At 32.9% G+C, this 27,617-nt stretch overlaps 1 protein-coding gene and 1 long non-coding RNA gene across 5 annotated transcripts in view; one reads left to right on the forward strand and one right to left on the reverse strand.

The window, feature by feature from the left end:
* LOC130442153 (protein bric-a-brac 2-like) overlaps positions 1-27,617 on the forward strand; it is a 73,875-nt gene that overhangs the window by 18,616 nt on the left and 27,642 nt on the right. The window contains exon 5 of one of the 4 annotated variants that reach the window (XR_008909672.1): positions 1,862-2,225. The exons of 1 other annotated variant lie outside the window; for it this stretch is intronic. Coding sequence is in view for 2 of the 3 variants with exons in the window: in XM_056776235.1 (XP_056632213.1) it covers positions 1,862-2,148 (287 nt within the window). In the remaining variant the exon portion in view is untranslated. Of the gene's footprint in view, positions 1-1,861; positions 15,105-27,617 lie in introns of those variants that run through there. 2 more of the 4 variants (XM_056776235.1, XM_056776237.1) reach the window with 2 other exon arrangements.
* Positions 8,345-27,617, reverse strand: part of LOC130442155 (uncharacterized) — a 39,552-nt gene continuing 20,279 nt past the window's right edge. The window contains exons 2-3 of the long non-coding RNA XR_008909673.1: positions 9,565-19,103; positions 8,345-8,429 (exon numbers count right to left, since the gene is read on the reverse strand). This is a non-coding gene — a long non-coding RNA (uncharacterized LOC130442155). The remainder of the gene's footprint in view (positions 8,430-9,564; positions 19,104-27,617) is intronic.

The raw sequence follows: 27,617 nt of genomic DNA on the forward strand, positions 1-27,617 counted from the left end.
AAAACCAATGAAGAAATTGTGAGGAGAATAGGAAAATGAATATGAAAAAACAGCATACCAGGGATATGTGATACGGAGCGGGAGGTACCATTTACTTCAACTCTTGATAGAATAAAATTATAAAACAGCATACCTACCATGATCAACAATATTTATTTTATGGCATGCCAACTATGTTTAATATCAATTATTATTTGATTTTCTCAAAAATATTATTTTGATGATAATGAAAATTATAATCAAAATAGAGAAACTAACATGAGGTTAACGCTTTTAAAAGAATTACATAATATAATTTTAGAATGCATCGAAAGTGATTGATGCATAACTATAACCCCTCAATTAACTAGTAACCTTTGAAAGACATACTGTCAACCAAATTAGTTAAAAAATTTGGTTCAGACCAGATATTCTGTATTGCATTTCAAAGTTCATTTTTAGTTGCATATTGTTTATTGTGAGCTCAAATGCAACGAAACCACAATTCCCCCTAAATTTTTTTATCTGGTAAAACTAAAGTCCCTTCAATAGTTCGATATTTCTTACTTCGAACCAGGTCAATAACGATCTACTGACATGAATCCGTTAATCTGTTGGAATATCCATCATTCTTATTTCAAAATGGAATTCGATGTTTTTCAAGTACGTTGTAGTATTCTCTACTTTTTATTCGCGTTGTTGTATATTCTAATGAATCTTAAATCTCCCAGTAGCAGTTAAAACCATCGGGATAATCTAATTTGAATGTTTTTAAACACTTGCTGTCAATATTTCGGCAAAAAAACTACAATCTGACAATTTTAGAACACGGAAAAAACTCTGATATTCTTTCAATTCTTTTCTACCTATATTGAAGGTAGTATTCGACGCAACTTTTCGTCATCGGTCTATTTTTCGAACGATTTCTTGTCGATTCATCCATTTCTCGCTGCAATTTTAGGTGTATCTAACTCAGAAGGATATTTCCGCGAGGAATTTGCAACCTAACTGAACAAAGCTGTTAATAATGATGGTGAATTACATTTTTTATTTCGCGCTAAAGCCATCGGTAGCTTGGGTTTAGTATCTCCGGTACTATAGTTAAGTACCATTCGTTTTAATTGTTTTTCTAAATTTTCTATTTTACTTTTAATTACCTTAAATAATAGGAAATTATCTTTTTAAACAATTATCTGCGGCTATTGCTATGCATTTTGATAAGTTTTTCATAAGCTTGTCAGTGTTACCTTTTGTTAGTACTATCGATTAAAAACTATTTACTTACCTCTTAATATTATTAGCAGTTTATCTTCTTGCAACCCCAAATCAGTTTTCTTTTTCCCAGTTATCAACTTAATGATCACTAATAAGCTGATTTATCTTATAGGACTGTTATAACATATCTGGGTATTGTTTTAGCTCTTCTCAAATGACATAGCACTATGTTGCATTTTTTTATTACTAAAATGTGCCTAAAAGGGTAATTTCTTCTTAATTTGGCGTCTTTTTTACCTACCATAATAAGAAAATTACACCTTCTACATCAAAAGGTACATTTGCAACTAGTTACTTTTAATATTTGAACATGTGAATTAAAGGAGAAACTAGTTTTCAAGATAGAAACAAGTTTCACGCAATCCATATCTCTAGTGTGTCACCTAACTTAAGTATACTCTCAAGTATGCTAGAAAATATGATTAAAAAAAAATGTATAACTTTGTATAGAACTATAGAACTGTAGGAATCGCAAAACTAAAAATTGCATGTGAGCACCTTATGAGTTAGTATTTAATAGAAAACATTTAGATAAAAACTCAGCATGTGGTTTTTCTGCTTAAAAGAACAAAATTTACCTAATATTGTGTATTATTTTAATCCTTAGGTACGATCCAGTGCATCCTCGGAAAACGCGGCTGCCCTCGTTTAATCGTTGACGGTTTCGTGTTTTATAAAAAAAGCGTTTACAAGGGCAAAGCCTTCTGGTATTGCAAGAATAGTCGCACGCCCGAAAAGTGCCAGGCCGTTTGCTGGACGATGAACGGCAATATAGTAAAATGGCCCTATATGCATTGTCATCCTCCCATACCGGATATATTTAATCCCGAAGAAGATACCGAAGTACCTATCGAAAATTTGCAAGAGGTTTTGTGGCAGACTTCGTTTAATTAGAAATGTTTATATCATACAGCTTTTAAATGTGGCGTATGCCACATTTCATTCAAAATACTTCATTTCTACTAAACGAGGTATTGTTATCAATAACTTGAATTGAATATGTTGGGCTGAAAATATGCGTATTATGATGACAAAACATTCTCACTCTTTATAATAGTATTCAAAATAAGCTGGACAAGTAATAAAATTAACTTATATGCTTGTAGATCCAATACACAAAATTAAAAAAATATTCTGCTCAAATAAAATATGCAATTTTAGTCTTGGCCAACAAAATAAATTATTTGTACTTGCGTACTTCCTTCTAGGAATTGAAAATTATTAGAATATAATACTGCCCCTGCCCTTCAAGAGTCATGGAGTTTTATTATTCTTCTTCTTCTCAAAATTGTCTAATGAAATATTTTCCATTAAATCCTTTGAGAAAGATATTATTTTATAGGGTGTTTCCTCTTGTACATTTTTCTTTGAAACCTTTTCACGCCCTAAGGTGACATCAATTAAGGATCAGGCTACTTACGGCAATATCTCTATGGTATTGAACTTTAGTTGAAGATTTGTAATGAAAATCGTGCTAAGTGCCATGTAATGTAATTTTGAAAAAAAAACGTCATGTTCTAAAATTGCTTGACCTGATATTTTTGTTACTTTGTTTTCCAACAGATATACCACCTGATTTTAGTTTTTAATGTTTAACCAAAATTTTTGGGAATATATTTTTTAATTTAAAATATTTTGTAATATTCCTGAAGAAATGTAAGTACCAGCATAATTGAATGAAAACTGAGTTCAGTAGGTGTTTGAAAAAAACAAAAATTATGCTAGACTCTTCAAAAAAGTTTAAGAATATTACTACTTAACGATACTGGAAATGGAAGAAAACGAGAAAAAGTTGAAAAGCGTTTTTTTTAATTAAAAAAAAAACATTACATTACATGATCTCTCTATTTTTTAGCCTAGATTCCTTACTGACTTTGAGAAAAGATGAAGATGCCATTTGAAAAAAGTGTGTTATACAATTTTCTACATTCAAAATCCGTGCCAATTTCTGAATAACTCGTATAATTTCTTATTATTTTGAACCCGACTTTCTCTATTTCTTAAACCTTGAAATATCCTTACGTATCGTTATTTGGTGATTCATGATTGTTGGTTACTCGTTTTTTTTTTGAATTTTTCCGAGACCTGATATTCTTCTCAATATTTTTCTTTATACAATTCTATGTATGTATGTGGATATTGGGGTGTCATATACACTGCGACCTAAAGGATCTATTGTGTTAATCCCACTCCTTTTAGAAAGTCCAAAATGTGGGATGACTGTAGCGTCAGAGATCATTGTCTTTTATTTCATAGTAGTGTAGGACTGTGGAGGATAGAAGTTTAGTCCTCTGTACAACAAAATCTGAACTAAGTCTAGCGTCTTCAGATGTCTGTTGAGGTGACAGTACCCCGATAGGACTCCTGTTAGTATTTGTAGATCGTTCTTACTTATGTTGATACATTCAGCAGATCTACTCTACTCAGCTCCTGTAGATTGTCTGAATAATTCGTTTTGCTCCTATCTACCTTTTCCAGTGATTTTTCCATTATTCTGTAGCTGATGCCACAGAAGAGTTTGGGTCTCATGAAGGACTTGTCTGCCCTCGCTTTAGCGAGCTCATCAGCTATTTAATTTTTTATTTTTCTTGACTAGCTCGTTTAACTTTTCTAGGCAATCCCAAATAAGTTTGGATTTTATGATATTAGAGCTTGAATTTCTAACGGCCGCCTTGCTATCGGACAGGATGATGATCTCCTGTTTGGGATTGAACTAGATAAATTTTTCAATTGCATAAATTTCTGCTCCAGCTTAGTATTGAGATAAATTTTTTCGCAAAACTAAACTTTTCCTATGCTTTATCCTGACGCATGTCCCAGGTTTGCTCATTACCTAGGGACGGTTTACCTTTGTCATTTTTTTTTCAATTTTAAATTTAATATCGTCTTCCTGGGTTAAGCACATTAATTCAGCTGCTGGTCATTATTTTGTAGATTTTTATTAAGATATGTTTGCTAAGAAATGTTACAACATAGTTTATTGTCTAATTTATCTATATACTTCCTCTAGTTTTACTGTCTACCATTACTTCCAAGCATTTGTTTGTTATTTCATCTGGAGCTCACCATATATTTTATCTTATTTTGATTATTGTTGTGTTCTGTATATTTTTAATTTTTGCTTAACTTGATCAGGTCTTTTATAATCTTGTAATGTCACTAACAGTACCAAGTCATCTACATTTTCCATTATCTGAGTTGTTTCTTTTATTGCCTCCATAGATATTTTTGTAGGAAATTAAACGGCCTACAAAAAAGGTCTGAAATAATTTTTCGCTAAGTCAACTCGGTTAAAAGTTATTCCCACTTTAAGTTCAACCTAAAATAACATATGATCACTCTCACAATCTTTTATAATTTTTTACATACAAAAAAAATGTCTTAGAAACATTTGTTATATAGCACGATTCGAATGTAAGCGTTAAAAACTGATTCTAAATAATAAATAATTGAATAATAGACTGAATCAAATCAAAAAACTTCAGACTACATTGAAATCATTTTTCAAAGCTTTCATTCGAATCGTGTTATGTAACATAAGTTTTTCTCAATAAATTTGGTAAGAAGAAATGAGGAAAATCATGAAAAATATGTTGTTTTATGTTTTTAACACCTTGAGCCCTGGTGCGGTCCATAGGCCCTCAACTGAACTTTCCCCAGAGTGGTCCTAGGGACCACACGATGTGTTTTATTTTAAACCTTCTCCATGGCCCAAGGTACTGCATTTAAAGGTGTTTTACAGTTTGGTTGGACCGTCCTGAAACATTACCCTACACTTGGTCCATTTGATTTTTTTTCACCATCTTCAACTCCATTGTAAAACAAAAAACCTTACTGTTCATATTTCTTTTTACTTTCTTCAACATATTTCAAATAATATTTATTAAAATTATTAATTTGTGTTATTTTTACATAACTTGAACCTATTTTTGGTATATTTTGTATATAAAAATGAAACTTTAATTTTAAAATAAATACAATAACAATCAATTGTTGTTATAATCACAATTATTTATGTTTTTCCTCAAAACACGGAATACAATAATGTGGTTTTCCAAAATAAAGCCTGCATCAAGTAATCACTTTTTTTACTTCGGATTTTACAATAATTTTTTTTTATTTTTTTTTCACAACACCTCACACAATCTCTTCTCACCTTGTGACTTGGACCTTCTTTCTTCACTAGGCAATGTTTTTTTTTGTTTTGGCGTCTCTTGATCAGCCACATCCATAGTTTCTTTGTTAACTAACTTTTTTGGTACACTAATTTGAAAGTCAGTAATAGATATATTCTTTTTTGTTATTCTTTTATAAAGAATATGGGCATTTACCATTGCTGTACCAAGTAACAGATCAATAGCAATTTTCCTATACCACTCCAACGTCCTTCTCAAGGAAGTGTTGTAGCTTGGCATTTGATCAGAGATCTATAGAAGATTTGCTTTTGTTATAGACGACAATGTCTCGAGGTTTTACAAACATTCTTGATCGTCTGTCAATGCTTACTGTCTCATCCGCATGCTTTGTAGAAAGCATCAAGACGTCTCGCTTATCCTTCCATTTTAATTTTGTTACCCCTTTTCCGTTTTTTTTGTTAGTCATTTCATGTTTCTTCAGCTTATTCTGCATAACGTCTATGGGTGGTCCTTTCCTATTTTTTCGCAATATTCCCAATAAATGGGTTTGGTTTACTAGCACTTTTCTGCTAACCCCAAAATTGTATAATAATTGTCTGTTACAATTGTTCTTCCTTGGTCAAGAAAGTTTTCCGCCAGACTCATCACAACCTTTGTGGGTACAGACAATTTTATTATAATAAAACTATAAAAGATTGTGAAAGTCATCATGTATTATTTTAGGTTGAACTTAAACTGCGAATAACTTTTAACCGACTTAGCGAAAAATTATTTTAGATCTTTTTGTAGGCCATTTAATTTCTTACAAAAATATTTAATTATTTTTACTACACAATAATTCGTTAAATTCCAAAAAGAATTCCCGTGTGATTTAAATGGAAAATAAAAAATCGCGAGGCACCTCTAAATATTGATATTAAGAGTTCAAACTTTTTTTTTTTCGTCATATTGGACGATATTTTCGTGGTAGCTAAAAAAATAGAAGTTTTTTTAGCCCACCCTAATGAAGATGTATTTTTAATACACATGCTGTTAATATTTTGATTATGATGTTAATATTCAAATAGGGTTTCATTGAATTGGCATTGTTATGACCCGTAATTTTTATAAGCACGCCACTTTTGGCCAATCGTCTAACCGTCGATCTATTGGAGAATGTTTTTTCTTTTGTATTCAATCCAATCACTTCGGCAGATAATTTTGCCCAATTTTGAATTGTATTTCTCCCAATGGGCATATTATAATACGGGTGGTCATTTTCGAATTTTCAGAGGAGTTTCATTCTTAGGAATAATCTGTTGATTTTAATATTTGGGCCCCTTTTTGGCATCAATTTTTTAAATAATCTGGCAGGACAAACGTTGCTGTTGTTGTTTTCTATTGAAAATTTGTTTTCAGTACACATTCTTGAACTACCTTGGAAAGTCTTGCTGAATACAAGGTTATATTCAACTCGATTTGTTACGAAACCATCGTTGCTTCATTCGATACAAAAAAAGTCAGTCAAGCAAGCAGCAGCTTCCCCACCTCGCTAAGTTAATTCTACCTCGGGTATGTGATAGAATTTCCGTTGCATACATTCAGGGTTATTTTCATTCCATAAATTCATCATTTTCGTTACTTCTACGGAACTTAATGCTGTCGAACTTTGTTTCCTTTTAAAGGGATCTGATTGCAGTTTTCGTCATATAGAACAATATTTTCTCCTCATGCTAACAATCCTTTAAAATCAACGCCAATACTTCCGCTGTCCGATTTCCATATAATTTATATTTTCTGGTATTGCAAAAGTTCATAAATACTATCCATTTTTTATCGTAATCAGTAGTTTTTGGTATATTTGATTTTATAATTTAATTAATATTTTCGTCAGTATTAACCAAATGGTAACATTTTGAAATATGGCAACGTGTAAACAGCCCATAGGATCTATTTTAATTAAGTTTTACTGATTGGTTGTCTTCAATCAGATGATTTCAAATTAATTGATTTCATTGGATTGCTACTGGAGCAAAACATTTTCAAAAAAATAACTTGTTTAACTTTTTTTTATTAATGTTGAATATAACATTCATTGTTTTATTTGATGGTAATCATTTCGTTACTATCCTCATATCCTTAATAAGTTGACCTTCCAAACCATTCAATTTATTATTTTTCTTTAGCTTCTTGTAATTTTACCAATATATTCTCTTAGTTCCATCAACGACCTTCGCAAAGGGGTGGTTAACCCGAATAATTACAAAATGGTAAATTCTCTAACTAAAACAATACATTTTTTTAAGGAAAAATTGGAGGATGAGGGTTTGGGTACTAACAAATTAGATCCAGTAATTGCCTTTTCAATCCTTACCCTTAAAATATTTCTCAGTGATAATTTTTTGATAATCATATTTTCTTTTTTGAATAAAGCTGTTTGTATTAGATCAAAATAAAAAAAATCTACGATGCTACTTTGTTTAGACTTGTAAGTTTTAAATTTTCCATTTATTTAATGATTTTTTTGAATATTTAACAAAATAACCCTCGACAAAAAGATGGTTTGATCCTTAAACTAAAAGGTGAAAAATAGTTCTACTTTTCAATATTATATAAAAAGCTTGTTTGGAAATTGAGAGACAAATCAATTCAAAGTCCTTAGGTTTCAAGTGCAGTTGGTCTTGTTGGTGTTCCTCAATTTTTTGTGCTCACAGATGACCATCATTTTAGTACAATTATTATTATCTCGGCCCATTCCGTTATATAATCTCCTCCTGTCAAAATTACTAATACAGTAATAATTTTTATGTCTTCTCTAGCCATTTTGTTGTGCTGAACACAAGAAAACGAGCTCGTGATATCAAACAATATCTGTAGTAATCGGCTTTCATTAACATATTTCTTCAAAAAAAAAAATAGTTTTTTGTCAAAGTTGATATTGTTATCTTAGCCTGTTCAAAATATTGTCATGATGTCGCCAATACAAGAAATTCTTCTTTCTGGATATTACCTTCTTGTCACTGAATCTATATTGGAGCTAACTATAAATGTGCTCCTCATCTGAAAGTAGAAAATACCAAATATAGAGAATTTAAATTGAAATTTGAAAGATAAAATCAGAACAAAGTAAAAAGGAAAAGTATTTAATATCCGCTATTAAAATAGTTTTTTACTAGAGTACAAGAAGTAAAATCATTTGGCATTAATACAGTTGCTTACTAATTTATAAAGAGTCAGATGTTCGGTTTGTGCTATTGTGTGAAACAATGCAAGGGGCGCTGAGTATTAAATATTTTCCAAAAACAAAACGTTTTAGGATATTGAAAATTTTCATTTTTCACCTATTTATATTTTCAGCCCAAACATCAAAATAGTTAAATCTTTATTCATGTTTAAGGAAATACACATGAAACCTAGTTTACGATATAAGTCACTAAGGAAAAAAATGTAGGTTAAGTTTTTATCGAAGCAATATTTATACTCTATTTTGAAAGCAGGTTCAGTCCAAAGCTGTAATTTTATATTTCAAATACTCATAAGACTTCAACAGCACGTACATCCGCTCAAATAGTGTCATAAGTCAAAAAATCTATCGAGTAAATAGCGTTTGAAATGAATTCATTTCATTTTTCCAGCACGAATAGTACAATAAAAGATATGTTTCAATTTTTTGACTTATGACACTATTCGTGCGGATGTGCCGGTATATGCTGCCAAAATATACTATGTCTCAATACTAGTAGCTTTCCAATTACACTATTTGAGCACTCAATCGAGCAAATGGGTGCACAATGCTTCAAACCCATGGTCCAAATTGTCGTTTGAGTCGAGCACAGTTGCGTTTTCCCCGTGCCCCTCAAAAACCAGATAAACGTTTGGGCTCCGTAAGCTTCAAAATTGTGCTTTAAACACTGACTGTAGAATTGAGGTTATGTAGGCATATTTCAAATTCATTTAGATTTACATTTGTGTTTGCTTAAAACAAAATTTTCTTTCGGAATATGCATTATTACTCAATGAAGAAGACTATAAAAGGGGTTAAGCAGGTATATATAGTAAAACATATAATTTCAAAAAAATACTTCTGTAGTATTCGTATTATGTATTCAATTAATCGAGTATATTTTATCTTCAACACGGTAACAAATAATTAATTTGTGACGTTTTCAAATTTGATACTGGACACAAAACTTACCGAAGTTTGTTCCAAACTAAGTTGGAATCTCTAGAAGCGTTGGTGATATTCATACTGAACACACTCTTTACACTACCCTACACCAACACTTACAATTGCAATGTCTGACGAGCATTTCGATAACCAAGTTATCGTCTTCAGAGACTGTTTACCTGTGTTGAAGTAGTGGTGGTGTAAACAGTGTATTCGGGAAGTTTGTCCAATTAGGGTTTTGGAATTCCGCATTGTTTCCAATAACGGGGGATTAACTTCGTAACAGCAGGATCCTGCAGGATACCTTTTTCATGGAATTAAAAATAATAAACTGTATTATGGTTATAATCAACTTAAAAATACAAAAATCAACAACGCCTTGCTTACTAATAATTGGCTATTTATTTCACCACTTCGGCTACTTATTTAATAATAAAAGCTCCTGTTACATAAAAAAATATCAATATTTGGTAGAACTTTGTAGGTACTTTTGTACTATACCAGTTCACTAAAATTATAAATTCTAATCTTTATCTGAGGTAATAGTTATTATCAGTATGTTTTATTCACAAAGAGTATCATATGAATTTAGTTTACTAAGTCTTTCAATTTTTCTTACCAAATAGTTACTCATAAAGTTAGAAATATGAAATAATCCAATAATCAGTCACTTCTTTTTTGAAAATATGATTTTAAGAAACAAATGGCATCCATGGTTTTATCTCACAATCTACTTCTTATAGAACTATATATGTAGCCAGCAGCCGAAAATCCTCCTTTTGCCTCTACACTTGTTAGCTTGATAGTTAGTTGGAATTTCTGGACCCGTTGGTGATGTTCACTGAACACACAGTTTACACTACCAATACACCAACACTCATACTTGCAATATCTGACAGGCGTTTCGATAACCAAGACTGAAGGTAAACTGTTTTGTTTACTGTCTATTTTACCTTCAGTCTCTGAAGACGATAACTTGGTTATCGATACGCCCGTCAGTCAGTGTAATTATGAGTGTTGGTGTAGTGGTAGTGTAATAATTTGATAGTTAATAAATAGTCATGCAACAAAATCAAATATTTTCTTTCACTCTATCGGTTTAAAATGCTGTTATTTCTGTCTTTAATATTTTATCAAAGTTTCTCTCTTCTGTAATTTCTGTCTGTTTAATGTAATCTTCATTTTATTTTTTTAGATGCATTTATAATTTCTCTTGTAAAGTTGAATTATTTTCCAGAGATAATTGGCTATTATCTACGTCTACATCATGTACAAGTTCTGTGTTTTCAACGTCGTCTTTAATGACTGCATAAAATGTTTCATTTCTTGCCGGAACTTATCCTTTTTTTGGTATTACAAATGTAGGATTTGGCATTACAAATGTAGGATTTGGCATTTTCAGTTATTGGTCATACTTAATTGGATGCTGTTAGTAAATCAACATAGCAGTAATTTCGTTGCGTCTTTTTTTCATTTTTGCACGTAGCACAACGGAAAGTTCTTTACTTAAAAGTGTATCCTGCTTTTCCAACTTCTACAAAATAAATCGAAATGTTGTTTCTTCAGTTATTAGGATAGACTCTCTTCTACATAGTACTTGAACGCCCAAATTAAAGGGTTGTACGCTATCAACATTTTTGATTTTGTACTATCCTTCATCCGTAAATTTTATTTCAGATGCTATGTCGATGAGAGCTGAGTAACATATCAAGAAACCTGTTTCAGCGTGTCCGGCAGTCTATAATCAAGCTTAATTCTTTTCCTGTATCTTCTTTCACATATTTTTGCAAACACATATCATCTTTAGCTGGCGATCCTCGGAAAATCCTAACCACTTTTCAAACTTTTTGAATAATTCAGTAGATTCCCGATTATCCGAGGTAATTGGTACCGGGACCACAAGGTTAAGTTCAGTTATCGTGAAAAAGACGTAAAACCTCGTGAAAGGTTTCAAAACTGGTATATTGGAAGCAAAAACAAATAATTATCACAATTACAGACCTGTAAGCAAGGGGAAACATAGATTATTTCTTAAAAAAGTCTTTGATCGTCTTCTGAGATAACCTCTTCCCTTGATTGGACGATACAATGTTGCGCAACGCTGTAGAAATAGGATGTCGGGTGGCGTACACTCTTCTTGTTGCTCTCTGAAAGCAAGAGCAACGTCGATCTCCTTCAGCCCGTCGGTGTATTATATTTTGGGAGTTATCTCGTCCTTATTATCATCTTCTTCACTGTCTTTAGTACCGGTTACCATATTGATGATTTCTTCGTCGGTAATTTCCATCTGTTTTTGCTGTTGATCTTCAACGGGTAACTCATTGGCTAATTCGATTAGTTCACTCACGTTCTCGGACTGAGGCGCTTTTTTGCATGGCCCGTCAATGCCAAATAAATTTTTCCAAGATTTTTGAACGGTGGTTGTTTTTATCTCCTTCCACGCTGATGCAATCTAGTACGACACATCTTTTAATGTGACTTGTTTTAGTCTAGATGTTGTATAAGCAAGATTACATTAGAGGGTAGAAAGATTGCCTTAATACCACCACTGCACAGTTCTTGGGCATCAGGGCGAGATGGCACATTATCTGATAGTAGAAAATCTTTCCTGAGAAGCTTTTTTTTATCAAAAACTCTTCGGTGACAGGTACAAATTGTAAAATCAATCACTAAATATCGGGCCGTCCACCAATGCATACCTTTGGTTGTGGTAGTGGACTTTTACATTTTTAAAGGCTCTAGGTTTTTGGCCTATCCAATAAGCAGCTGCCTCAGCTTTAATGAGCCAGAAGCATTAGCTGTAGCTACTGTCGTTACCCACTCTTTGATTTTTTTTAAATCCAAGAGCAGTCGTTTCGGATTTTGTTGCCAAGGTTTTAAAAGGTATCAAAAATTAACTCTCGTTTTGTCGGAATTAGAAATATGATCTGAAGTTAATCCTTCCCTAATCCAATACGATGTTCAGCAGTACAAGAACCATGTATTCGAATCAGACCAAGATTCAAATGAGTTTCTTTGTGATAAACATTTACGTTCAAATATTTTTGTCGAATCTAAACGAAAATCTTTGTAGATGTTTCTCGAGATGTGCAAATTCGATAATCATTTCAGCTTTAATCGCGTTTGAAAAATTCATAACTGTAGGTCTGATTGTATTAGGATAGGAGTTGGGGAATTAAAATCCACTCTTCGAGAACAAATACCTCAAATCTGAAAACGTACAAAATATATTATGACTAAAACCATTCTAGAAACTATTTTTTTGCATTGAATTTTCTCTTATTAAATAGCCTTCGATAGTTTTTTTTACTTTTCTTCTTGGGAAGCTCTTCTCCTTCATCAATATTATGAAATGATGACGACGGTGAGGCTACTTTAGATGATACCTCCGTGTTTTATTGAGATGATTATTAAACAGTGTTAAGTTCTTAAGTGAGTTTTCAGGTTAGTGGTAGAACGTTGGCTAACTTTTAAAAAAATTACAACATAGGAGACATTTTGATTTCCCTCCTTCCTCGTCGAGCCCATTGGTTTCGTGACAAAGTGCTTAATAAATTGGAAAGCAACTACTGTAATTGGGCTTTACAACTTATTGTGTACGAGGTCTGGCTATAAGTAACGAGACTGCACGCATAGAGTGCGTCCTAGACGGGTGGGGTAAAACCATGTGTGACGAAAAATAGAAGCAACGTATTAATCTCAAATTTCTCGTTAAATTGGGAAAAACTCCGACTGAGTGCTATAAATGGTTTCAAGAGGCCTATGGGGACAAGTCTCTATCTCGTGCACGTGTTTTCGAGTGGTGTAAACGTTCTAGTGAGGGCCGAGAGAGCACTGAAGATGACTAGCGCCCAGTTCCCCCTGTAACAAAAGTCTGTGCGAAGCTGGTGCCAAATAACCTGACTCCTCTCCAAAAGCTCTTGCGTCAACGGATCTGCTCAGATTTCCTTGAAAGGTTAGAAAAAGATCTGCTTTGAAAGGGACCCGATTTGAGTCAATGGAAGCGGTAAAGCAGAGCAGTTCCTAAAGGCTCGCACCAAATAAGACTTCCAGCACTGTTTCGATCAAAGGAAAAAACGTATGGAAAGGTGTGTGGCGAGGGGAGGGGACTATATTGAAGGGGGGCATTCGAATGTATGATAATTTTTATAATAAAACCCCTTTTCGTAACCAGTCTCCTTATTTAATAGCCAGACCTCGTTTGAACCCCGGAATATTTCATCATTATCTATTCATAAATTAGCTAAAATGAGAAAACGCTGCGCGATTTGCAACTGCCCTACTACAACGAGAGGTAAAATGCATAATTCATGTTCGATTAACGAACGTTCCCTTCTTATTTTTTAATTATATTGAAATGTGCCTTAACCACTTTCAAAATAATAATCTTAACAAATATTTTATTATTATAACCTCTATTTTATATTTTCTTTCACTTTCCAAATAATTGCCTACATATTTTTTTGCTTCTGTAAAGCATCAACACATTTTTGTGGCATAGAAAGTAACTAAGCTTCATATATATTTCTTTTTATAGGTATTTTCAGTTATTTCAACAGATAATTCTATTAGTGATGAATTATCGTTTCCTTTGCTAATAATAAATCATTCTGCTTTAGACCTGTGTCAGGATTTATCTGTGGCAATCAAAGGATTTTGTTAGAAATTATAATAAAATCATGTTTTTATACCTATCCAATTTAAAAATGAAATTTGTTAAAATGTTGATGTTTTTACAGTCAATATTTTAACAATATTTTCAAAAAAACTATGTATAATTGGACAATGCTCAATTCAAAAATTTCAAACCAAACTCTTCAAGTTCCGCAGCGGTTAAAGTAGAGTGCGAACCCACACAATAGTGAGCTTAGATTAACACTAATGCAGTTATTTGTCAGGGTAACTGAAAACTCGATAATAAAAACATTATTTTGACTGGATGAGAAAAATTGGACATTTTTTCTTATTCCGTCCTCATCTAAAATTAATCAAATCTATTTTTATGTGCTGTATAAAATTTTGCAAATGATAGGACTTTTTTTAAAAGATAACTTTCACTTTCCCGAATTTTTTGAGGGACTTTTGAAAGTGACCATTATAGTATAAACAAAATAATTAGGAAATAAAATCCTAAAATGTATTTAAATGTGTATACGTTCTTTTTTTGTATGTATACAGTACGTCGCATTCAAGATAGAGATAATCTCATACTTTCACTGATTCAATGAAATTTTTTTAGTCATTCGAACACATTGCAGCTTTTTTATATAATTTTACGTAAGAACAAAATTGTTTTAGGTGTTTTTTTGTTGTTGTGTTAGACTAAGTAATAATTTGATACGTTACCAGTGTCGTTTCCGAATTTTTCAGTAAAATGATTTCCTTCTAAAATCTATTAAGATCAGTAGTTTTTCTAGGCGAAAAAGAAATATATATTATTATAGTATCCTGACCAAGTAGTAAATTTTTTGACGCCATCAGAATCTGTCCTACAAGTAGGACCAATTTTGTAATATTCGCCATATAAAAGAAGAAGTGTCAATAAAAATTAAGTAGTAGGAAATAAATTAACTGTTTAAATTTCAAAATAAAACCATTTATTAAATATTATTAAACACCATTTATAATAGTAAAAAATAAATTCAAAAAAAAATCTTGTGCAATATAGAAAACCGGTTTTCTCATTTGGACCGTTAGTTTCCTATAGTCTATTTCAGAAAGGTGTAGAGTAATAATATAAGAAATTCCGTCCAGTTCGGCAAAATTTCGGTGTCGGCAATAGGTGTAGGTCTTGAAATAGTATTGTTTGTAATATTAAAATTTCAAGAAATTGCGTAAGAGAATTCGGAAAAGTATGTTTTCTGGCCAGTGATATATATTTTCTTTCAGTGTCAATATCGAATTATTGTGTACGGATTACTTAGGTAGTAGATTATACAGTTATGTTTTGCGTATAACAGATACCGTTCAACCTTCTATTAGTGCCTCTGCCTAATTCCAACTCTATTTCAGATTCGGCTTTCTTTTTTAAGAGTATCCTACCGGCACGCCTTTGACACACTATTTTCAGTGTTTGTGAATGGATAATAATAGGCTAAACCCATAAATTTACCCCAACCCGGGTGGGTACTATGAAATCAATGTGAAACTATGAAAGTGGCTTAAATATTCGTTAGATCACTATGTGGTCCCTTTGCATACCTAATGAGGTTTTATGACTTTATACCTTTCTGAAATAACCTCTAAAATGAACCATTAGCTTAATATTCGGCAATAATTACAACAATATAACATTTCAACTGCAGCAAAAAGTTGGAATTTCTGGAACCGTTGGCGATATTCATACTGAACACATTCTTTACACTACCACTACACCAACACTCACGATTACACTGTCTGACGAGCTTTCGATAACCAAGTTATTGTCTTTAGAGACTGAAGATAAACTGTTCATCTTCAGTCTCTGAAGATGATAACTTGGTTATCGAAACGTGTATGAATCCAAATGCGACATTTCATATATTGTATCATATCTTCTTTCTTGGTTCCTTCACACAATGCACAAAATCATGAACCAGTATTTTCTGTTTGTTTGATTATACTTATTTTATTGAAGTTTTCCAAGTTTATTCTGTGTAACTGTGATTTGTAAAGGCTGCATGTTATTTTCACTGCTTTCTGAGCTATTGGCGCTATATGAGAAGACAAAGTACCATCTGGTTTTTGATTTTTCATTGATCGCGATGATTTTTTCTTCAAGAACTCCTCTAAATCGATGATTCTTGTTGTCACCTCTATTTTCATCATCATTACTGAAAGAAGTTGTAACAAAGGTTGGAGGTTGCAAAACATCAGCTGAACCCACTGTTTACACCAACACTCACAATTACAATGTTCGAAGCGCGTTTCGATAACCAAGTTATCGTCTTCAGAGACTGAAGGTGAACGGTTTACCTTCAGTCTCTGAAGTTCTGGTGTGTTCAGTATGAATATCACCAACGCTTTCAGAAAATCCCAACTTGAAACATCGGCAGGTACAAATTGGTCTTCTGTAAATACAGGCCTATTTACTGACCAAGTTCTGGAAGCACGGAAGGCACTCCCACAGTGGCCGCTGTGACACATGCCTCATTTAGTAATTTTGACATTTACGTTTGATATATTTTATCCCCTTCATATAAGCGAAGAAACGTTTCTTGAGCTTGTGTAAAATAAGTCTGCAAAGGACCAAAAAATGCTATATCCAAAGGCTGTAAACGGTGGGTGATATAGCCAGGCAGATGAAGTAAGACCATTCCATTTTTTCTAACAAACTCACAAGCCTGCAAATTTTTGCTGTATATTATATGGCCATTGAGCAGTATGTACATTGCAGTTGATATGTTTTTGGAAATTTATCGGCCATTCAACAAAGAGATCTGAGTTATATATTCTTTGTCCGAAATCGTAACAATACTGGCGGGAGGTGGTCCAATTTTAAGGTCAGAATAAAATTTTTAATTTCTTATTTCTTAGACCTTTTGATATATTAATGTATATAAATGCTCTTGATTATAGGTCTCGTCTGTTTTAAAATAATTTTTTTCATAGTTTTTAAAAGAAAGATAAATTTTGATGTTTCGACTTTTCTTTAAGTCTTTATCAATATATCAAAAATTATCAAAAAAAACTACGGTAGGACCTCCATATAACTAAATTGAAGGTTCCAAAGTAAAAGTTCGTTACATAGAAACTTCATTATAAAGAAATTGTATTGTAAGTTTGAAAAAACATATAAATAGTAGTACTTGTGTTTTTATGAAATGTAACAAAGGATATTATATAAAAAAACTCAATTAGAACAAAAAATAAACTGTTTATTTTTTATGTTTATTATGTAAACTTCATTTATCTACATGAAATATACATATGTACATAATAAAAAACAACAACAAAAATCAGTACATTTTATGAAGCAATAGGAAAATGTATACAGATCAAATGGTAATTTATTTGTTTTGAGCTGGGAAATATTTTCTAATATCTTGTTGAACAGGTGTTTGTAACTTCTCATAGAAATGTTCACACCATCATTTGGAAAACATTATCAGGCACTTCTTCAACACACTGGAAACCATGTCTGATGGTCTCAAAAGCAGGCAGCATTTCGGACTTTGAGGGCTTCGGTCTTTCTGGTTCCTCAGTATCATCCGTTTCGTCGTCCTCTTGGTGTTCGAGATCTTGTATCGAGTCTATTATATCATCACCAGTAGGATATTCAATCACAATCAAGTCGAAACTCGCATCATGAAATCGCTGTATCTTTTTTTCTTCTACATATTAAGATCTGAGACTTTCCCAAAAACTTAATCACATTATTAGTTTTAGTACCATGCATTCAGAAGTAGTAAATTTTAAACTTCCTCACTCAACTTTGTCAATCGTATGCACAAAGTCGGGAGAGCCTAAAAAAAATTTTCCGGAATTTGCTATACAACCGGAAAATTTTTGGGGGGATTCGGATGTATTTATTTACTTTTTGAATTGGTTCAAGGGTATGCCAAAAAAATTTCATGAAAAAATATTCATTATTCGCCAAAATACAGCAACAGCAACAGAACAGCAAAAATCACGAATTCATTTTTTCCAGATTTTCGACTTAAAACTCGATTTTGACCATGTTCCCCCAACTTTGGAAAATAGTAAATGTCATATTCGTATTCAGCTTCCTCGAAAATATAAATGGTTTTTAGCGGCTAGAACGAGGTTGGTCGGTTTTTTGTTTTCTAAGCGATTTTTTGGGGGTGATCCGCTCGCCTATAACTTTCCGACAGCTGGCAGTTTCTTCTAATGTGCCTCCCCTTGTCACCATTTCTGTAATTTTATTAATAAAAATTACTTTTTGGATTTTTTTCGGAGCATTTTAATTCGTTATATGGAAGATTTTCTTCGTTATCTGGAAACATTTTTGTATAAAGGAATTTCATTTGTCTTTAAAAAAAAATCGTTACAGAGAAGAATATAGATAGATAGAATAACAAAGAGGCTCTACTGTAATTTTAAAACAGAAGAGACCTAAAATCAAGAACATTTAGATGCATAAATAAAATTTTATTGTATTAAAAATTATCATCGGTGGAATATATACCCCGGCGGCAGCACTAACTGTACCTATCATAGTTGTACTGACGCCACGTTCATCACTTGTTAGACTTCCTTACCTGGTGCTTCCTTTTACGAACAATTTTTTGGGGAGACTTTTTTGCGCATTGGTAAAACCAGCTTCGTCCACGTTAAATATGGTGTCGGATGTAAATTTATGCTTATCGAAAATTCGTTCTAAAATATCGAAAAAGTGACTAACATTTTCTTTATTAAAGCCCGTGGCTCTAGCCATTGAGGTTCCTTCGGGTTTACGGAGCGAAAGGAGGGAAAAATATATTTTTCTACAATATCAAAACCTGACATCCTTAATTGTTAAACCAAAATAGCATTCTTCAAGGTGAAGGATGTGCTCAGAATTAATTCTTTCGAACGGAGTTTTTTTAGACCACAATCCATAGCGTCCTCTTTTTGAAATTGTAAACCTGAAAAAAATTTTTTATTTATGTTTTCTATAAAAGAAATGTACTTAAACAGTCATTTTGATTTTATTTATAAGTAAACCAATTTTATTGAATTTGGAAGGACGAAAATGAATAATTGTATCATATTAATACTTTCTAAATATATACGGAAGTGACAGAATATTTAGAAATATTTTTTCTTGAAGCTTAACATAAATAAGGGTATATCTTTATCTTAAATTAGCCGCATTGTGTAACTAGTAGGAGTATTTTTAGTGAATGAAACACGTTTCTTGTAAATATAACATAGTCCAATAATATGAGGATTAAAATTTTTATCCAAATAGCAACCCTGCATTTTTAATAAATGTTTATTTATGTCAATATATAATTGATTTATATGGAAATAAAAATTTTCATAAATATACTCTAAAAATCATCTATAAAATATCTTAAAACCTTAAAATAATATGATAGAAATTTTTAAAAAATGTAGGGATAAAATTGTTTTATAAAATTGTTTCTTCAATAGAAATAGATATTTGCAGTGAACCATTTAAAATTTTATAGCTGAGCTGTGAACCATTTTTGAATGTGTATGAAAATATTGTTAAATTTTCCACTTTTTTGAAATCATATATACAGAGTGTAACAAATAATTTCAGAAATATATTATCTATTAATTTATTCAAAAAATATTTATTTATTACAAAAAAATGTTTTTTTCCAAATGTTTCCAATCTCCTTTTTAATATTTTCATACAAACATGATACCTGTATCCCCATAAAGGTATACATTTACTTGATTTTTTAACTGTTCTTTTCAACTAGTTAATAATAAATAATAAAAATATATATCTTTGATATTATTTATCACACTTTGTAGAACTAATTTTGAGAAAAGTTGGAAAATTCTTATTTTTCAGTTTTTTATACTTGAACTACAAATTTTAATCTTTCATTGTAAATTTCTTTTGTCCTATTGCACGTATTTCAAAAATAACTAAAGTCGATTTAAAAAAAATAATGCTCTAGATTTTGTTTGAAACTATTCTAAGATTTAAAAATAATTTTTGGGATAATTTTAATTATTTTCTATTAACAAATTCAATTTTAACTTTTTGCTAAGATCGAATTATATTAAAAAATGTTTACCTTTGGGTTGGTAGTGTGAATACTCATTTTATTGGACTAAATAGTGTTTTCGATGTCCTTAACTTAAAGGACTGAGATGATTGTGCAAAATGTTCTTTATATTATCCATAGGAGTAACATAAACTATACAGGACATCTGAGTATATATCGCCTTTTTAACACTACAACTACATATTACTCCTCAATTTTAGTCGATATTTTCGTAAACCTGCCAGCTTAAGAGAACGACGATAACTAGGTCTTTGAAATCTTTTTTAATTTTAATAAATGAATATATTAAGCTTCAGTTTTCCAAATTTTTATTTGAGGAATCCCTTTTTCTAGACATTCATTATGCTTTTTGTGAGAACTGGTTGGCTTCTTTCAAAGATATAGTGTAGAGAAGTGAGAAACATAACATCAAAAGATATTTCAGACGAAGTTTCCAATGATAACTTATCATTTTTGTCGGAAGAATACGGAGAGAAAATTCCTTTATGGAAATTAAACGCGCTGTTAGTTATAAAAAAATAATTAGCAAATATTACATGTAGGTAGACAGTAAAAAGATAAATGTTCTAGATTCCTCAAAGTGACAAAAAAATTATAGAGCAGAATATAAATCACGCATAGTTGCTAAAATCGGGTTATTCTAAAAGTACCACGTAATTTTTGCTTCTTACAACGAAACCGATGATTCTTACTCTGTTTTAAAAACATCGGCTATAGACATACAACAATGATGCTTGCTCTGTTTTATAAACATTGCCTAAAGACACATAACAATATCATTTATAATAATACACTAAGAATTAATGTGGACTTAAGGCAAAAGAGGCTGCTGCGAGATTGACAGTTGGTTGATATCACCGGCTGACAAATGAAGATTTTTTGAAAGTTGTTTGTATTTGAGCCACAAATATCACCAATTTATACTATTTTAAACACAAAAACACCTACATATTTGCCCTATCACATCAGATTTTTTTAAAAGAAGGGAAAAGCATTTTTTTCAAAATTTAAAGAAAAAATCAATAATCATATTACAAAAACATATATTTGAATATTTACAAAGAAAACATTGAGCCTAAACAATGCTACAGGACTATTTAGAGTGATATCTTTTACGTTTCGCGACAAAATTACGTCTGGATGTAGTATTTTTGTGAGTATCTTCAGTAATATCACGTATCAGTGACCAGCAGTAATCAGCCATCATATTCACATTCCATCGACCTTGGTACCTTTTCTCCATAGTTTTTATGTCCTGATGAAACCTTTCTCCCTGCTCTTCACTGTAATCACCAAGATTATCAGGAAAAAAGTCCACATGTGAATCTAGAAAGTGGAGTTTTATGCTTATCTTACACCCCAATTTTTGATACTTATCCAAGTTTGCAACCTTATTTTTATAGTCGGGATGTTTATTATTTCCTAGAAAATTGTTGACAACATCTGTTAACGCCAGCTAAGTATCTGATTCAGTATCTTATTCATTGTGGCATAAAATTTCTCATCGGCCATCAAAGATCTGATTTGCGGTCCATCGAACACTCCTTTAATTTTTGCTTCAGATAATCTTGGAAATTTTTTACACAGGTATTCAAAACTAGCATTGTTTTTATCCAATGCTTTAATGAACTGTTTCACCATACCGAGTTTGATATGAAGCGGAGGTAGTAAAATTTTTTCAGGACTAATTAAATTTTTTCGTATAACGTTTTTTGTTCCTACTTTTAGATTTTGTTTTTGCTTTAAAGTCATAAAGTTTCCAGAAAAATAACACAATGTATCCGCATTATTATGACACTTTCTTGTTTTAACAGTTTTTCAACAACAAATCATACATAATATTTATTGGAACACTAAAAGTAAAACGTAAGAAATTTTTTTTAAATAAACACACTAATTTCAGTAAAAAGTTTATAAACAAAGTAACTGTAGAGGTTTATTTGCATGTAACCTGTTTCGAATGGGTGTGTCGTGGTTGCAACTAATATATTTTCTCACGAGGGATCGCACGATTCAAGAAAAGAGCGCCAAAATCTAAAATTTAATTTATTTTAATCAAAAAATTTAAAATAGCCAATGTCTTAACTTTTTTAAAAAACTGATGTGATACTATAAAATGAGGTATAATTTTGTGATCAGCACTACCAAATTAGTGGAAAAAAATAATCAGAACTTGAACAAGGAAAATGATGTCGGCCAGTGTGTTTTGTTTTAAGTATTTACCACTATGAATCAACTAACTATAAGTATTAAATATATAGGAAAGAATTTTGCCTAGTACCTAGTCACCTAGTATTCCAATTGAATTTTTTACTTTTTTATTATTATTTTTAAAAATTTTCGTGTTTTTATTTGTATTAACAGATATTCTTAAGCTATCGAAAATAAGGGGAAAGAGAACAATCTGTCTATATGAAAAGTGTCCGTCAAAATGTGTTAAATAAGGGTGGTTCCATATTAGCATCAGTGTAAATGTCTTTTAGCTTATATTTACTACATTATTTTGTACAACGCAAGTTGTTCAAAATTTAAATAATGAACTACGATATAGTTTGCAATTCATCTACAATTATTACATTCATTCCATACCCTTTGTCTACACCTGCGCCATTCTGGAAGGTTTTTGAAACTGTTATTTATCGTATACAACTCGACACTTTCTTAACTTCTTTCCCATAAGAGATACTCCTTATTCTCTCGACCCTACATATTTTAAGTATGTTTACATCTTGGTAACCTAATTTTCTGTATTTGCTTTAACTAATTTAGTAGGTTTATGTCATCCTAACCATCTTCTTTATTACAAAAAAATGAGTATCTATACATTCCAATCTAAAAAGAATTTGCAACTTTAGGTAACGTGAAAAAAAAGCAAAATTACGAAAAAATTTCTTAAATGGTCACCTGATGTACTTTCCCTTTTTTCACTCTTCTATACATTGAAAGTATAGTTTTGTCACCTTTTTTATTGATAAGCAAATGGAAATACCAAGGCTATGGTTTATTTAAATACAAAAAAATAATTTGTAGTATTTGAATACAGTACAACCGAACGACAAAGTGGCCGGACTAACCGGATGTAATACCAAAGTTTAAAATAACCCTATTAAACCTATTACCTACGTTAAAAAATCAACAAAAGACGTTAAAACATTTTAACAGCATTTTATACTCACCAACAAGAAGATTTGACGTGTCTTTGTTAAATTGCCTTGTTGTACAACTCGTAGATACGTTTTTGTAACACATTTAAAAAGTAAATACAGATACTGGTTCAAAGATAATAATGAAAATAAAAACATACTATACACACTGAACAAAACCAACTCAAAATATACAGGGTGCGGCAGCATAACTTCCTTTTTTCAAAAGTTAATAAAACTTATTGTATGAATCAGAAAATTTTGATTCGTTTTTTATAATACAGGCACATACATAAAGTTTTGTTTTACTGAGTTTTGAAGATCAAATCAGTTAGGTGACGTCCCCCATTCTCCATACACTGAGTAAACCGATTTCTGGCGTTTGTCATGACTCTTGCCAGCATAGCAGGCGTTATGTTGGCAATTTCTTCCTGGATGTTCGTCTTCAAATCTTGTAGGGTCCTTGAACGGTTCACATACACACGGGATTTCAAAAAACCCCATAGGAAATAATCACAAGGGGTCAAATCGGGAGAGCGGGCTGGCCACTCCAAATCGCCCCTAATTGAGATAAGGCGCTCTGGGAAGTGTTCCCTCAAAACAGCCATCGATGTTCTTGAAGTGTGTGCCGTTGCTCCGTCTTGTTGGAACCAAGTGTCCCCTAAGTCCAACTCATCTAGCCGTGGGAAAAAAAATTCCTGTAACATGTTTACATACCGGTGCGAATTCACTGTCACTGTGACTTCATTTTCCTCAAAGAACCAGGGACCAATAATTCCACGTGAGTAAATTGCACACCACACTGTGACTTTAGGTGAATGCAAAGGCCGTTGATGCAATTGTCGAGGATTGGTATCAGCCCAGTAGCGCATGTTTTGTTTGTTTACGGATCCCCACAAATGAAAATGGGCTTCATCACTAAAAAAAACAATAGCGTCCTCAGGAACGACTTCCAGAAAAACCTCACACGTGTTCCTCCGAGAATTGAAGTCACGTTCAGAAAGTTCCTGCACAATTGCCATCTTGTATGGATGAAAATGAAGATCATCATGAAGTATTCTCCTCACAGAACGATCGGAAAGTCCAAGGGCAGACGCATGTTTGCGCGCAGAACGCCGTGGTGATCGCAACACTGAAGTTCTAACTAACTCAATGTTCTCCGGTGATCTAATGGGCCGAGGGACTCCAGTTCTTCGTCTTGTCACACTTGCAGTTTGTCTGAACGTAGTGACCCACGTAACAATTGATTTCCGGTCCGGGACTGGGGCCAAGGGGGCTAAATTAAAGCGATTCCGAAAGGCGCGCTGGGTTGCGATCACAGAACATCCGCTCGAAAAGTAAACCTCAACGGCAAACGCACGCTCCTCACTGTTCCAACGCATGATGGCGACTGAACTGTGCCGGGACAAAACTTTATAGTCCCCCCTCTCGAACGAGACCACTAGCACTCCGTTACGACATCTACCGACTAAATGGCGAACTTTTTAAAAAAGGAAGTTATGCTGCCGCACCCTGTATTTGCGGAAATCACTTTACAATACACATAACCTTAAAAAATTAAAAGAAATCTGTTATTTTCTTTTCCTTTTTTTGAACAATAGTGTTCTTGAAGGCATAGTCACGCCATTATTTTCTCATGAACATTACGTCAACAGCAGTAGCAGACGCTTGTTGCTCAACGTACATTGTTGCACGTTCAAGTGCGGCCCTTCCCTCTTCATAGCTTAAATTTCCCTCACTACGTCCTTCTTCCCCGTCCTCTTCCTCATCTGTGTCATTAGCATCTTGATTTATTACAGCTTGAATAATTTCATCGTCATTTAATAATCCATTGCCAAGCTCATTATCATTGCTTACAATCCATTCCATAACGTCACTCTCAACAAGGTTGTTAAGATCACCTGTTGTAGGCAGTCGTTGGAGATCTGATAACATTGATTGGTTGTCATCTTATTCCAACACCTGGGTGTAGTCATGGTGGTTTCATCAGGATTTGGGTTTTCTTGTTGAGCCTTGTCAACGATCTCTTATACATCCAGCCAGACCTTCCGCCAAGACTTTGTAAACGTAGATGAAGGAATCTCATCATATGCTTTAGCTGCCAAATAAATGACGTCCTTCAAGTTTATAGATTTTAGGGCCTGAATTAGGCCTGTCTCACCCTCATTTTCCAATTTACCTAAAATTTCGGAGAGAAGTTTCCTGCGATATTTTCGTTAAAAGCATTCAATCACCCTTTGGTCCATAGGTTGGGCAATGCTTGTGACATTAGGTGGCATATATAAAAGCTTGATGCCACTGTCACCCTGACATTCTAGGTCCTCTTTAGGATGTGTAGGGGCATTGTCAAGCCCAAGCAGAGCCTTAATTGGCAACTTCAATGATGTTAAATGTTGTTTCACTTTAGGAACAAATTCGGCAACAAACCATTCTTTGAACAAATAAGAGTCCATCCAGGCAGATTTCTGTGCTCTGTAGTACACTTGGAGACAACTCATATTTAGGTTCTTGAATGCTCTAGGTTTTACTGATTTTCCAATTACAAAGAGAGGTAGCTTATGTGACCATGATGCGTTCGAATACAAAGCAACTGTAATTCTCTCTTTGTTGATTATAAACCCTGGGGCTGACATTTCTTGTGGGGTCACGAAAGTTTTCCATGGCAACAGTTTAAAATTTAGTCCTGTTTCGTCGATGTTATAAATTTGATTTGGACTTAAGTTCTCACTAGAAATGATTCTCGTAAACTTTTCTGAAAATTGACTTGCTTCTGGCTGATCTGCTGACATTTTTTCCCCACATACGCTGATAAAGTGAACTCCATGGCGTTTTTACCATCTTGCCATCCGGCCATCGCTTGCGGTAAACGTACCTTCTCCTCCAAGTTTTGCGTGAAGGGTGATTGCCTTCTCTTTTAAAATTGGACCACTTAGTGGAGTACCATGCCTGCGCTCTTGCATAAACCACAAAGCGTCATTAACTTGTTCAAGTGTAGGTTTTTAAGTGCATCGAGTTGACAGAATTTTTTCAGTTTCAATTTGTGTACAAAAAGATTCAATGGATTTTCGGTTCCTACGCCAGTCATTCGCAGTACTTTTACTACATTGAATTCTCTCCAAATACTTTGGACTGTTTCCCCCTTGTCTAGACGCTCTAGAATATCAAGTTTTTGTTGCATAGTCACAAACGTATTTTTACGTTACACACGTTTACAAACATACACTCACAAAATAACGTGCGGTACAGTAAAATCACACTTTATAACAATAACGAATGTCACAGATAAAGTGCAACCGAAACAAACTGTAGTTTGTTTGTACGGCCGGAAACAAAACATTGAAGTAAAGACCTGTCGAAAGTCATTCGCCCTCGGCGCGGCGGAACAATGTAATGAATATGATTCATTCTCCTAGGACTTTCCGAACCATTTTGCGGCCGATCCAGCCGAGGCCGAACAAGAGGGCGTCTACTGTACTATTAAATATTATCTAAACATTTTAAAATTCATCGCAAAAATAAAAATAGCATACAAAATCTTCTCTTTTATGCTCTTCTATCGAAAACTATCCAAAAAATTAGTATACCAGGTATAATGCTCTCATAGTGTCTCATACTTCTAGAGAATGTGAATAGAGGCTTTATCCTCTTTGCAACAGAATCTGCACGCTGCATTATTTGCTAAGTCTAGCGTCTTCAGATGTCGACTGAGGCGATAATGCCCCGAAAGGAATCATGTTAGTATCGTTGCTTTTACTTATGCTGATACATTCAGCAGATCTCTGGTTATAGTTTCCCAGGAGATTTTTTGCCTATCTCAGCCCCTGTAGGTTGTCCCATTAATTGATTTTACCCCAATCTATTTCTTTTCAAATGCTTTTTCTATTGATCCACAGAAGGCTCAGGTCTTATGCCATTTATTTTTTTTTTTTCAGAGTACCGACAAAAGATAAACGATGGTTCTCTGAAAGCGTTTTTAATAACGTTATGTCACTGAATCAAATATCTGCAGTTACATTACGACCAGTAAGACGAATAGGCTCTAACACCCTTTTCTCTACATCGACACGTCTATTACTTACACAGTAGTGTCCCTCAGATTGCTTTCCAGTATATACTTCTAAATTGGAAGTATAGTAAACTTTTGCGTCTGTTAAAGCGAAAATTTTCAACCCGTACTTCGCGGGTTTAGAAGGTATGTACTGGATAAGCGAACAACGACCTCTAAATGCTTCCAATTTTTCATCTA

The sequence above is a fragment of the Diorhabda sublineata genome, chromosome 3 (genome assembly GCF_026230105.1).
Source record: "Diorhabda sublineata isolate icDioSubl1.1 chromosome 3, icDioSubl1.1, whole genome shotgun sequence".
Lineage (NCBI taxonomy): Eukaryota > Metazoa > Arthropoda > Insecta > Coleoptera > Chrysomelidae > Diorhabda > Diorhabda sublineata.